This window comes from Trichosurus vulpecula, chromosome 7, assembly GCF_011100635.1.
Source record: "Trichosurus vulpecula isolate mTriVul1 chromosome 7, mTriVul1.pri, whole genome shotgun sequence".
Classification (NCBI taxonomy): Eukaryota; Metazoa; Chordata; class Mammalia; order Diprotodontia; family Phalangeridae; genus Trichosurus; species Trichosurus vulpecula.
In genome coordinates this window covers 241268124-241283053 of record NC_050579.1, presented here as the reverse complement: position 1 = coordinate 241283053, position 14930 = coordinate 241268124, and the positions used below count along the sequence as shown (strand labels likewise).

At 41.4% G+C, this 14930-nt stretch overlaps 1 protein-coding gene across 1 annotated transcript in view; it reads left to right on the top strand.

Annotated features, from left to right (window-relative positions):
- POLH (DNA polymerase eta) overlaps positions 1-10712 on the top strand; it is a 42636-nt gene extending 31924 nt beyond the window's left edge. Inside the window, exons 8-12 of the mRNA XM_036767490.1 lie at positions 381-500; positions 1320-1443; positions 1974-2039; positions 4658-4827; positions 9465-10712. Coding sequence (XP_036623385.1) covers positions 381-500; positions 1320-1443; positions 1974-2039; positions 4658-4827; positions 9465-10344 — 1360 coding nt within the window. The 3' untranslated portion in view covers positions 10345-10712. The remainder of the gene's footprint in view (positions 1-380; positions 501-1319; positions 1444-1973; positions 2040-4657; positions 4828-9464) is intronic.
- Positions 10713-14930: the final 4218 nt, after the last annotated feature.

Genomic DNA, 14930 nt, shown 5'->3' with positions numbered 1-14930 from the left:
TTATAGGAATTCAGAGGAGGGAAAGGTCCTTTTAACCTTGAGGTGCTCAGGAAAGGTGATAGAAGAGGCTGAATTTTAGTTAGTTTTAAACAATAAGATTTGGATAGGAGGAGGAGACTGGAGAAAGATATTCTAGGTAAGTGAAATGAGGGGATTCAAATCCTGCCTCAGACATTTACTAGCTATGTTACCCTAGGCTCAACCATGAACTTCTCTAGATTTGTTTCCTTGTCTATAAAAATGAAGGTGTTAGTCCCTTCTAGCTCTAAATCTATTATCCGTACGATATCGCTGACCCCAGGTATGACATCCTTTTGACTGCTAACCAGTCTCAACCTTATTCTGAGTAACCTTTGCATTCTATTTCCTTCTCTTGGCAGCCGTAATCTTGGAGGAAAGCTGGGAGCTTCTGTTATTGGTACCCTAGGAGTGGAGTATATGGGTGAGCTAACCCAGTTCACTGAACTCCAGCTCCAGAGTCACTTTGGGGAAAAGAATGGGTAAGTAGTTTATTTTGTAGTTGAGTCATTTCCTTATGGTGATGCTTATTTCAATACAGAAAATTTCTCTGGACAGAAATTCCCAAAAAAGCTTTAGGCTTGTCTCTGGATCACTGTGGGTTGCTTTGATTTAAAGGATGTCTCCTATGTTCTTTACTTTCATGTCTTTGGGAAAGTTTTAATAACAAAGATCACTGAGCTCCACCTCATGGCCATTCCTACCCTACTGCCTCATCTGTGCATAGTATTGAAGTAAGAATAACGGTAATTCACATTTACATATGTTACCTTATGGTTTGCAAAGTATTATCCTCACAGCAACCCTACAAGGCAGGTGGGATAAAAAGCCTGGTTGTAGCGCTTTAAAGTTTTCAAAACGCCTTACATACATTCAGTCACTTCATTTTCACAACAACCTTGGGAGGTTGGTACCATAGAAATACTCTCCAACTTTACAGATAAGGAAACTTGACAGTCAAGAAAGCGTGAATGGAAACTGGCTCTTTATTATCGGTCTAAGTTCTGATACACACACACACACACATGTATATACACATATATATTTATATATATGTACAAACTTGTATATGCATGCGTATGTATATATACATATATCTATATCTGTAAATGCAAATGCTTGTTTGGATTTAGAAGAGTTTGCCTCCTTAATTGAGTATGCTAAAGTTTCCAGGAAAGAACAGAACTTCTTAATGGTGAGGGGTCAATTGTGGACAGTTTTTCTTACCTTTCCTTGACTTAGGGAATTGGGCCAAGGATTAGAGTTTACCTTCAACTTCTGTCCTCTTTTCTCATCATTAGATCCTGGCTGTATGCCATGTGCAGAGGGATTGAACATGATCCAGTAAAACCCAGGCAATTACCCAAGACCGTTGGCTGTAGTAAGAATTTCCCAGGGAAAACAGCCCTGGCTACTCAGGAACAGGTAGGCAGACATCCTCAAGCAGAAAGTGCCATTTTAACAGAGATTTGAAATGGGTTTTTGTTGATTATTTAGTCAGAAACCTCATTGCTCTAAGTAAGCTACAGGATTGCAGAATATGAAGGAGATAGATATTTCTTCCAGACCTTGAAAACTGTTAAACTGAATTTTAAGTTTATTGCTTTCATTTTTTTCTACTCCAAAATAAATGAAACTAACTTGATTAGAATTCTAAGTGGAATTTCTTATTTTTGAAGTTGAAAATTGATAGCCCTAAGAAATTTTGTGCTGAGTTTCATAGAGGTATGATGTGCCTGAAATCCACCGGATAGCATGTCAAGAGCACCTAGAAAGTATCTTAGCATAAGCTAAAATAGTACTAATTAGTGATAAGAGTTGAATACGCTAGTGATCCTTGGGATACTTCCTGTATCTGTGCAGTTGAAGGCCTGAACAAGTCCGGGCTATGTCGCGTGATAGAAGTGCACTGTTGTTACTCGTGAAATCTTGGATCCTAAATACTGCTTTTACAGGTGCAGTGGTGGCTACTACAGTTAGCCCAGGAGCTAGAGGAGAGACTGACCAAGGACCAAAATGATGTAAGGAACATTTGCTTCTTTCTCTCTGTGTTACGGGCTCGGGGACAGTCTAGGAAGTTTGTTTCTGAAACAAAAATATGTTGAACCTAGAACCTTGCTGAATGTTTTTCCGGTTCAGAAGCAGCATTATCATGCTCTTCTCCTTCACTCTCCTACCCCCTCACCCGTGCATCATTATCTTTAAGCCATGCCTACTAAAGGTCAAAGCCTCTCCCTCTCACACGTCAGAGTGGCCCTCTCACAGAGCCCATGGAATATAGTGTCTGTTGTGTCTTTTCCACATACTCCTGCACACCCAGTAGTCCTGACTGCTTCTACCAGTCTTTGGCCCAGGCTCTAATTCTGATAGTACCAGGTCACCGGGAAGTAATCTTAGGATATGGACACTAATCTTTTTTTTTTTTCCCAAGGAACTTACATTTTATTGTCCAGAAAAATAGGTACACAGAAAATTAAACATTACGCACACACACATACCTACATACACACAAATTTATAGAACCAGATTTGGAACCTGTTGTGAGTCGACACTAATCTTTAAGACCTGGTGATGGGAAAGGAGTAGGAAGCATTGGAGTTATAGATGAAAAATAGTATACCATCACTATTTCTTTTGCCCTATGAAGAGAGACCTGGACTGAGTCAGGGCCTTGGACAAGTTGGTCCCCAATCTTAGTTCTTTCATCTGTAAAATAAGAAGATTGAACTAGGTGATCTTTTATGGTTCCTTTATTCTATATGAGAGTCTAGCATTCATTTTTCCTCAAAAAATATGGGTTAACTTATAGGGTGCCCCAGAATGCCTTCTGATATGACCTCCCCTTAATCCCATCCTTTGATTTGGGATTTGAGTGCATATGTGAAAGGGGCCGTCAGCTGCCTTGATACTAAGGGAAAAAAAGGATTTTGCCTGGATCTTTCTGACTTTGGCCACTAGGTGACACTCTTTCCTCACTTCCTTTTTGGTCTAGTCTCACTCTGTAAAGTGCTTTATGGTGGCAGAAGACTAGGGTTGGGTACTGGCCAGTGATTTCACTGGAATAGGGAGCTTGGTGACTTAGAGAACTTCCTCTGTCCATGCAGGTAGTCACCTTCTCTGCAGTTTGTGATCTTAAGAGAGTTGCCTGTAGTAGTCACATGTTAAATGACTTTCACGCCGCAGATTCATGTATTCTTAAGCTTCTAGTAGTGCTTAAAGACAGATTCCCCCAATTAAAATCCTTTCTGGAGAAGATAAGTTTCTTTCCAGAGAGGACTACTTCAGGATTGAGCCCTACATAGAAGTCTTCCAAAATTTTTCAGTTATTTTTAATAAGTTTTCAAATGTACTTGCTTTCTCCCTTGTCATCACCTTCCTCATGTTTCCTTTCTTTCAGCACGTGGCCACTACTCCTTCTTCCTGTCTCTTTTGTTTCTCTTTCTTACCAGTACTTTAATTTATAGTATCTTTTAAAGTTGCCTTTGTGGGTGCCTGTCTGAACTGTGGGGAAGCTATGTGACCCTAGTGGATAGAATGCCAGGCCTGGGGTCAGGAAGACATACTCTTCCTTAGTTCAAATCTGACCTCAGACAATTATTAGCTGTGTGATCCTGGGCAAGTCACTTGATCCTGTTTGCCTCAGCTTCCTCATCTGGAAAATGAGCTGGAGAAGGAAATGGCAAACCACTCCAATATCTTTGCCAAGAAAACCCCAAAAGGGGTTACGAAGATCTGACTGCACAATAATTTGAACTGGGGCTCACCTTTATATATCTTGCCACAATATTTTGATATGTTAGGCTAGAACTTTTTGCCCTTTTTTCTTCCTCTTGAAAAATATTCTTCAGTATTATGAGCATTGACAATGTTCAGATGCCTAGAATTTAAGGATTTAGGAAGGATCCCTTTTTAGTTGTTCCTTGTCCACTTCTTGAAGATTATGCAATAAACAGATTTTTCTAAATTGTACCTCCCACAGATGTTACACAGTTAGGAGCAGGTAATGACAGCATCTGTCCTCACTCTAAGGGCAGCCCATAGAGAGAATAAGTTTAATTATGGAGCCAGTCCGTACTACTAGTTGCTTTTTGATTGGATACTTCCTTCAGACAGACCCTTACACAAACACATAGACTGCTTGCCATTTCCTGAGCACATATTGCATAGTTCTGCTCTGTGCCTTCACTCATGCCAGTGCCTTTGCCTTGAATGCTCTCCCCTGTATCTCTCTATCAAAGTCCTCATTATCCTTAAGACACAGTTCAGATGTCACCTCTTTCTCAACAGCACTTGGCTTGCACTATAATACATAACCTCTGGCCACATATTGCCTTTCATTATTATTTTCTTTTCTGTACTAGGTTATAAATTCCTTGAGGGCAAAGTCTGTGCCTTATTCATCTTTGTATCCTGTAGTGCCCGGCCTAGTGCCATGTATATAGTAAGCACTCAGTAAATATTGGCGTCATTGCTTATTTCCTGACTCCTTCCCCATATTCCTGGCTTTCAGCCCTTGGACAGTTCTTTCCCCCCAAACCAAGCTTTCATTTTGGCTTTCCTCACATCTCCTGTGCATAACATGATATCCAGATGTGTATCACAATTTCACTTTTGGCTTCCTCTTCCCTTCTACCCACAGAATGACAGAGTGGCCACACAGCTGGCAATTAGCATCCGGGTACAAGGAGACAAACGTCTTAGCAGCCTGCGCCGCTGCTGTGCCCTGGCCTGCTATGATGCCCACAGGATGAGCAGTGATGCATTTGCTCTTATCAGAAACTGTAATACTGCAGAAATCAAAGCTAAATGGTGAGTTCCTTTCTTTTTGTTAAGAAGATACAACCATAACTGTCCTGACTTTCACATTAGGTAGAGTATAAGAGCTCACCACTTTTGTGGGCTCCAGTATTTAATGGTAAATAAATATGCCTCTGCCTAGCAACATCCACATCCTGGAGGAGAATGGTTATGCACTCTGGGAGGAATTTACAGCTGCATCCCCAGAAGCAAAACTGCCCAGCTGCAGTTTTTCCCTCTCTCATCCCAAATGTGCCCCTTCCCATGATTTGGTTAAGAGATTGAGAATATACCATAGCTGCCCTGTTATAGGCCTACTGCAGACAAATAATTGTGTACCTGGACTGTGTCACCTAGGGAGGAATCATTTAGGGGAAAACACCTGATGAGAACTTTCTTCCCAACTACCTAATTAAGGTAACTTTAAAGTATCTGTTTCCATTCTCAAAGGTGTCTCTGATTGTATCTGTCAGTAATCTGGGTCCACATTCCTGTTTAGCCTCAAGCTCAAAACTATCAAGCAATAAGCATTTATTAAGTCTCTACTATGTGCCAGACCCCGTGCTAGAGGCTAAGGATACAAAGACAAAGAATGAAATAATCACAAGCCCATAATGGCAAAAATATAAAATGAATAAACACAAGGTAGTCTGTGGAGGGAGAGCATTAGCAGGTAAGGAATCAAGAAACTCTTCTTATGGAAGATGGTGCTTAAATTCTTAGGTGGAGATTGTTGTTTGTCCTTGGCTGTGGAAGAGGACCAACATCAGGGAGGTGATGCCATAACATGCAAGTGAATTGGATTTAAGTGAAGGAGGGCTGTGCAAAGTCCACAGCCTCACACTGTCCTCCAGAGCCATCTGAGTCCAGTGGCAAGATATAGATCAGGACAACTGAAGGTGGCCCTAGATGCAGTCGGAGACCTTGGCCTTTTTAAAATCAAAGTTCTCACTTTGATTGAAGCAATGCCCATTTAGTGATTAAGGCTAGGTAAGAAATGGGCCAAGGGGAGTGGCTCCTTTTACCTAATTAAAAAATCCATCTGGGAGGGGAAGGCCCTCAGGGTTTCTGGCCAAAATAGAAACAATTTCTATTTTATATTCACTCTAAACCATCAGACCCAAACAATGACCACTAAGTGGAGCTGAGGTAAAGAGCCAGTGTATTCCAGGCCTGGGGGAAAGCTCAGCTTGTGGGGCACAGAAACCTAGATGGGATGGCCTGTGAGAGGCACAGAGAGAAGGCTTGTTTGGTAGGGACACAGGGTATGTGGGGGAGGGAGTAGTAGCCAATGAGACTGTAAAGATAGATTGGGGCCAGGTCACGTAGGGCTTTAAATGCTAAACAAGAGGAGTTTATATTTTATTCTAGAGGGAATAGGAAGCTGATGGAGTTGAGTAGAAGAGTGATAGGGTCAGAACTGCACTTAAGGAAAATTACTTTGGCAGCAGTGTGAAGGGTGAATTGGAGTAGTGAGAGATCTGAGGTAGAGATACCAATCAGGAAGACTCTTGCAATAATTTATATAAGAAGTTATGAAGGCCTGAACTAAGGTGATAGCTGTGTAAGGACAGAATGGGGTTAGATTTGAGAGATGTGATGGAGGTAGGAATAATGAGATTTGGTAACTGATTGGATATGTTGGGTGAGGGAAAGTGAGGAGTCCAGGATAATGCCTTGGTTATGAATCTGAATGACTAGTGTCTTTCATGGAAATAAGTTTGGAAGACAGGAAGGTTTTTATAGAGTAAGGTTTTATAGTGAGTTTAGGTTTGGATGTATTGTATTTAATATGAAATGTCTCCAGGACATCCAGTTGGAAAAATGTCTAATAGGCAGTTGGTGGTTTTGGACTCAAGCTCATGGAAGACTATGTGTGTCTGTGTGTCTTAACATTTTCAGAATACCCTATATAACTGTGAGTGATTTGCATAGAGATGATAGTTACATCTGTGGGAGTTGATGAGGTTACCAAGAGAGAAAGTGAAGAGTACCCATGGGAAATATCCACAGTTAGGAGAATGACCTTGAAATTGGTTTACTATGACTACTGTATTTTGGAGTGAGTAGAAAATGTTGATTCTGTGGGCTTTGAAGTAAGAGAGGTTGCTGAGTGATGGAGGTAATGGGAAAGTCTGAAAGTAACAGTAGGGAGTAAGAAATTTTCTGACCCCTTTCCCAAAATTAGGACCAGTGATCAGGGTGTGTGAAGGTTCAGCCAGTACTAGAGAGGATAACCAGAGATACCATCCTCCCATCCGGGGGAAGCCAGGCCTTAGTGAGGGCTAGCAATATTCTAAGATTGAATTGTTTCTTATTGATGAACTTCATATAGTCATGAAACATGAGAACTAAAAAAAGAGAGACTTGTTTTGGATTGTAATGATGTGATGATCCAGATTCTGACCACAGCAGTAGTTTGGATTTTCCAAGACTAGGGTCTGATAGCCATATTTAACCTTGCCTGATGAATTGAATCAAATGCTCTAAAATTATAGTAAGATTCTGATTATCAGGAAGATTAAATCACATATGACTTTGCATACTTATATAATAATTACCACTTGGCCATTGGCTTTTATGTATATCCAATTATACAAAATAAAATTAAAATGTCAAGTAGCTAATTTCTTTGCATACATACATTCTTGTTATGCTATGTTTGGAATTATCAGTGACCTTTTAATAATCTCCCAAAGAACTATGCCCACAAAGTGTCCTGCCTCGCCTAATTAGTTGAGTTGGGCCATAGGTGGGAAAGGCTGGTAGAGTGGCCAATCCACCTAATTCTCAGAGAATGTCATCTATGATACAGCAAGTGGTTCCTGACCCTGAGCTTCAGAAGAGACACATCAGTGAGGAGTCCCTGAGTGTGTTAGACTGCACCATGTAGGCAGTCAGGACCTTGTGGTTGCCTATCTAACAGCAGGCTAAAGGACCATCAAAGGGAAAAAGTACAACCCTCTAAATATTTGTACCGTAGGGTAAAGCCTAGGTTTCTCTGCCTTAGTTGTGGCTTTGCACCTCAAAGGTATCCTGGCATTTGGGACACCTGGGTTCTAATCCCACCTCAGCGACTTGTAGGCCATATGACCTTGATCAAGGCCCATCTCTTCTCAGATCCTCAGTTTCCTCATTTGTAAAGTGGTTGGACCAGTTGACTCCTAGTATCTCTTCTATCTCTAAATACAGATGTTACAGTGGACTCTATGTAGAGTGTGCTTAAGTAGACCCGTAATATCTGTTCTGCCACTCCGTGGGTATAGACTGCTGTGCATCCATGCCTTTTCATCCTGTGTTCTATTTTTTTTTTCTATTCTATTCTATTCTATTTTTGTTTTCATCCAGTCTTCTATTTTTCTACAAATGTACCGTAGGGGATCTTCCCACTCACTGTTCTGGAGACCCTTCCTCTCTAGGTAAAAGTCCTGCTCTTTCCTCAGAATATTCTGTTAGTTGTTGGGTGCTCACCAGTGTTTTTGTTACGATGTTCAAATCCCAAATAATTTTACAATAATACCTGATAATTTATATAATACTTTTCATACAAAGCCTTATTTTAGAGCTTAAAATTACCCGCAAGGGTAATACATTATAACTGCACTTATTATAGGATTTATTTTAAGTCAGTCTGTTTTTAATAACAATAACCCATGCTCATACACCACTTTAATATCTACAAAGCACTTTACTCATAACAACCCTGTGAGGTACATACTGCAAGCATATTATCCCTACTTTACAGGTAAAGAAACTGAGGCTCAGAGAACTTTCCCATAGCCACAGTGCTAGTAGGTGCCAGAATTGGGATTCGAACCCAGGTCACTGAAGTGCCAACTTGATTATAAAACTATCCGATAGCATGACATCTGACCAGAACCTGTAGTGTATTAATACTTTGAAAAGGTTTCTTTGGAGCAGACGTGATTTTCTTGGTGGTGAGGAGCCTCATCTACAAATGCACATCAGCTCCTTCTCTGTATCTTGTCATCTTAGCATTGCTGTGGTCTTATTGTTGTCTCAAGCTCTGAGAAGGTAACTGCCTTGTCTAGGGTCATATAGCCAATATGGGGAAGAGGCAGGATGGAGACCAATTCTGTATCTATTATCTAGAAATGAGTCCTCTCACTTGAAAAATAGCAAGTCAGCTCTTAGGAAAATATTTGGTTAAAGCCTGAGAAAGAACTTCCACTAAGGCTTACTGAATACTATAATGGGGAGCTAAGGAAAGCTGTAAAATTGCCTTCTTTTATGGTTTGTGTACTACAGAGAACAGGGAATCTCTCAGCTATGGGTCAAAATGATGTGTTCTGCATAAAGTAGGGGACAGATGACATGATTTCTCCAGGCTTCTTTTCGACCTAGAATTTAGCCACTCCTTTTTGGTTGTCTTGGGTAGCAGGCCTTGCCCCAAATGCTGACCAGCCCAGCTCCATGCTGTGGACTGTAGCTCTAAGTAACAAAATAAAAATACACAACCAACGCTGTTTGTGTAACGTATTAGCTGTGTTGTCAATGAGTGTTGTTTCTTTCCTGGGCTATAACCATCATCCCAACTATATAGGATTTGAATATAGTCCTCACTTACCTAAGCCTTGAAATCTAGACTTGTTGATAATCTTTCTGCTCCTTTTTTCCTCTCTATACAGGTCTCCTCCCCTCACCATGCTCTTCCTTTGTGCCACCAAGTTCTCTCCTTCTGCTTCACCATCTTGCATTGACATCACCAGCTTTATGAGCAGTAACCCATCTCCTCAGAAGTCCGATGTTGCTGGTTCAAATGCTAAAGCTCTGGAAAGTGGCCCAAAGGCGGTGGCTACTAAGAGAGCCACCAGTTCCCTGGAGTTGCTTTTCCAAAAAGCTACAGAGAAGCAGAAAGCCAAAGAGGCTTCCATCTCACCTTCTGCTACCACTCAGGTCTCTGCATCCAGTTCACCACTGAAATCCTCTTTACAATTTTGTTGCAACAATACGACTGAAATGGAGCCCTTCTTTAAACAAAAAAATATGGAGGCCCAAACACATCCACACCTTCATAATGGCTTTTCTGCTCCTCTCCCGTCACAAAATTCATTGCCCATGGCTAGAAACATCACCAAGAACCAGTTTTCTCCAGAAGAGCCAGATCACAATAAAGTCCTAGAAGAACCTAAGCCTTCCACAGCTCCTTTAAGAGAAATGGTTTTGGCCCACAGTGAGCCAAGTAGATATGATCCTTCTCTGGACAATGCTGACAAGGTAGCTACTAGTGTCCCACTTTTTCCAGATGCTGAGGACCAGCTGTGCTGTGAGAAGTGTGGCTCTTTGATATTAGTGTGGGAAATGCCTGAACACATGGACTATCATTTTGCAGTGGAACTGCAGAGCTCATTCTTGGGGCCCTGTTCTTCCAGGTCTCCTGTTGTCTCTGCTACCTCTTCTTCTCAGGCCAAGAGAAGTCCCAAGAGCACCTTGCCTTCAAGTGCCAAGCGCCTCAGACCTGAGGGCACCCGAACGTTGTTATCATTTTTTAAGCCATTAACACGATAATTCTGGCTCAGGGCTTACTTGCCCAGGATTTTATCATTTTTATCTGAAATCCTAGAAACAGAAATGTGCATGGCTTTTTAGGGGAAATCCATAATAAACTTTTTTAGCACACACACACAATTATTTTTACAACCCTACATGATGAGTGATGCTGGCATTCCCTTGGAAGACACTGTTTTTCTAATTGGAAACCCTAGTGCAAAGACTTGAAATCTGAAGTTCCTGATGCTTATTACAGTGCTGCGTGCTTGATAAATACAGGGTGTTGATAAATACAGGCATGCCTTGGATAAAGTGGCCTCAACCTGTGTTTCATAGTAATGTTATTACCAAACACCACAGTAATGAATTAAATTTGTGAAACCTTACTATAGTGTAGTTTGGCTGATTGCCTATTTATGACACTTTTTATGTGACTAATTGCCCCTTGAAAAGTTTTTTGGTAGAACCAATAGCATTAGGTAGGGTATTTCTATAGTAACTAGACCAGTTAATGACAAGTAACAGTTGACTGATTCTTCTTGACAGCCTCCAATCTTAAGGCTTTTTCCTTTTTATTTTGAAGCATAGTGGATTTACTAGTACAAGTAAGGAATTCTAGCCTGTTAGAGAATGAATGTTAAAGGTATTATGCCAGTCTCTGCAGAGGAAGTCTAGGACATGGCTCTACCCCAGATAGGGAAGCTGATCTGTGTGACAGAGGATGCCAAAAGCCAACTCTATAAAGGGCAGTTGTGTTTTTTTCTCAAATACCTAAAGTCTAAGGACTAGATATGAAAGGAAGGTGGAAGGTACAATGAGAAGAACACTGGATTTGGGGCTTGAAGCTCTGGATCCAGGCCCTGTTCCTCCACTTACTAGTTGTGTGACATTGGGCCTCGGGTTCTTCATCTGTAAAATGAAAAGGTAGGACTAGATGGCCTCGAGGCCCACTGGAATATCCATTATAAGTGCTTAACCTGGTCACCCCCAGCACTTACCAAATTAGGGCAATTAATAAGAAACCTATTCTGTAATAGAATCCATTCACATGTAGGATACTAACACACCCTTCCTTCGTGTCTTTGCTTAAGCAATTCCTTCTGCTTAGAATTTTCTTTCTTTCCCAACTCTTGATCGAAATTCTTGCTCTTATAAATGATTTCACTAGCTTTATAGATCAGTTTGCATAATAACATAATGTTTCATGGTGTCTGGCATACGTATGTAGCAAAATGGTCTTTTTAAAAAGTTCTGTTATTTGTAGTGGATTAAAACAGTACTCATGACTCAAATTATCATCTGTCTAATGCTAGTGGCTACCTGTGACTGGAAGGCTAGGAAATATTAAGCTTTCCTGTTCATCCTTTGAAGTGATAAAACTGGGCATCTTTCTAAATAAAGTGTATAAAGGTTTAAAAAAAATTCTTCAAGACCTGGATCATTCAGTCTTCCATGAAATTCTTTATAGTCAATGCTGTCTGAATTGAATCTCACTTGGGTGGGGGAGGGAAATCTCTTTTTTTTCTTAATTGCTCTTAAAACTACTTCAGTGGTTCTTACTATACCTATCCTGCATTGCGTTATAGTTATTTGTGTGTACGTCTTATCTCCTGTGTTAATCCCTTTTATAGGACATCTTTGTATCCATCAGCACCTATTAGGTGTCTTGCACTTAGTAGGTGTTTAATAAGTAATAAGTAAGGATTAAAGTGATTGGACCTGACAATCGTCAGGAGTTATTAACTATACTATATATTAACTAACTATCCAAGTATTTTGTTGAATATCTGCAGTTTTCATCAAGTTTTCCAATAACAAAGCCGGGAGACATAGCTAGAGGTCAGCAGATGATAGAATTAGGATCCAAACAGATCTTGATAGGCTAGTGTTGGGTTGAATCTAATAAGATAAAAATTGAGAGACATAAATGTAACATCTTGGGTTTAAAAAAAAATCAATTCTCCAAGCACAGAGTGGGGGAGGTGTGATTAGTAATTTGTCTGAAAAAGAGCTGGGAGGCAGGGTTAAGGGATGACAAGCTCAGGATGAGTCATTAGGAAGGAAATAAGATTAAGTAAATACCTACTATGTGCCAGGTACTGTGCTAAGTGCTTTACAAATATTTTGTTTAATCTTCACAAACACCCTGGGAATAGGTCCTTTTATTATCATCACCATTTTACAAGTAAAGGAAACTAAGGCAGACAGAGGTTAGTTGACTTGCTCAGGGCCACAGAGCTAATATCTGAGTGGTCCTGACTCCAGGCCCAGTGCTCTATCCACTGGGCCACCTAGCTGTTTCCATTAGTGTGATGTGGCAGCCAAAAAGGCTGATGGCGAGAAGAGTTTCTTGGCTGTACTCTGTCCTGGTCAGACCATTCTGGGGCAGTGTGTTCAGTTTGGGACACTACTGTTTGAAGACACATTGATAAGCTGCAGAGTGTCCAGGAGAAGGAAACCAGGATAGTGAGTCCATGTCACATGAGGATATTGAAAGATGAGAAGAGGACGTGACAGTTTTCAGTTGTCTGAAGAGCTGTCAAATGGATGGAAGACAGAAAGTTGTTTGGATCCAGAGGGCAGAAGCAGGAACAATGAGTAGAAATTTCAGAAAGTCAAATTTAGGCTTGATGTTAGAAAACAACTTCCTTACAATTAGAGCTGTCTACTAAATGTGGAATAGCTTGGATCAGGAGGTGATGTGATCTTCCTCCTTGGAGCTCTGCATGCAAAGACTAGATGGCCCAGTGGAGTAGAAGACCTGGAGTCAAGAAGACTCATCTTCCTGAGTTCAAATGTGACCTTGGACACTCCTTAGGCTGTGTGACCCTGGGCAAATCATTTAATCCTGTTTGCCTCAGTTTCCTCATCTATAAAATGAGGTGGAGAAGGAGATGGCAAACCATGCCAGTATCTTTGCCAAGAAAACCCCAAATGAGGCCATGAAGAGTCAGACGTGACTGAGTAATAAAAGTTAGAATGAGGATTCTTATGAGGTAGCCTAGACAGCTGGGATTCACAGTTAAAACAGCAGCCAACAATCTAAATTATAGAGCGGCTGGGTTATGATGTGTGTCAGGACCTCTAGACTAATGAAACTGCAGATCTTTGAATCACTGGGTACACAACATCAGAACAGGAAATAACACATCACACAATCAGACAGTGGACCCCTAGGGGTTCATAAAGATGTTAAAACCATTGTTTGCATATTTTCTGAGCTTGTTTTTCTGGATATGAATGAGTAAAGCACAGTCTTAAAGAGGGAAGTCCAGTGTATAAACATACCTCCTGCCAAAGGACTGACCTGTTGGCACTGACCTACTGGCCTAGAGAGTAAGCTGTCTACAGCTGGAACTCTTAAATTGACAATAACACTACAGTTTTCTACTCCTGTCAGTGGAACTAACAAATAATGTGGGAAAAAATGGTGGAGCAGAAACCACTTCTGTTTCTAGGTTTGTGTGCCTAGGTACTTACCATTTGTCACAAATGCAAAGAACTAAGAAATCTAATGGTTCTGGATGTAAAAAAAAAAAAGGCAGCCTCAAATAAAGAAGAGCTCTGCCTTTCAGTTTCCCTGCCCTGTGTTGGCTGGGAGTCAGGCTAGTCATGACTAGGGGTGGAGGAGAGGTGGAGTGGACAGAGTTTGTTTCTTCTTTCCAGCTGCCATCTCCCTATTTTGGGGCTCTCTGGCTTCTCTACCCTCCTCCCAGGAAGTCGCCAGCCACAGCCTGTATCTTTACACACACAGGGTTAAACCACTAATGTTTTCAAAGCCTGGCTGTGCCTGAGGTGAGCAAGCAAGTCTCCTTTCTCCCCGTTTGTCTGCCTCCCCCAGCCCAGAGGCAGCGCAGGGCCCTGCAGCAGGAGGCAGGTTGTATTCATTTTTTATTAGACACTTCATAGAACCTAGTTCTAAAAAAGCTTACAAAGCACTCCTAGTGCTTGGTCATTTACCCCTTGACCCTGGCCTCATTTTTTTCAACTATAAAATATAGAGGCTCAGAGTTGATCTCAAAGGGAAAGATACAGGTGGCAATCGATGCACGGGGAAAGACAAGGTAGTTCTCATTCAGGCTCTGCCGCAGCAGGATAGAATACAATCCTTCCCAGGCTGTCCTACACCTGAGCTTGTACTGGACTCACATACTGACACATTCTGAATTCATCTGGCACCAGTGAGAAGGGTCAAGACAAATCCTCTGGACCACGCTGCTCCTCACTTAATCTCAAAATGTTTCCCTGGCAGCAAAGATTTCAGGGTCACATGGGGCTGTTTACTATCTCTGAGGTCACTAGAGAAGAGGCAACTGTTTCAGAATGCAGAGTAGCTGCCCGTTTCATTACTACCTCTGCTTCTCTGCAGTTCCAGGGTAACCGAAGTCCTGCGTGGGTTGGGCCAGTCCACTTAATGATACTATCTACAACACCTGTTAGGTCTGATGGGCAAAGAGGCCCCTCCCAAGAACCCCAAGCTCGATCCTGCTCCCTTCTACCCTCAGAATGCATCAAAGTTGGAGTTAGAGCTCTCCTTTCTTTTTTCTAGGAAAGAACTAATTCCCTCTAGCGGCGATCCGTGACCTAATCATCAGCACAGCTCA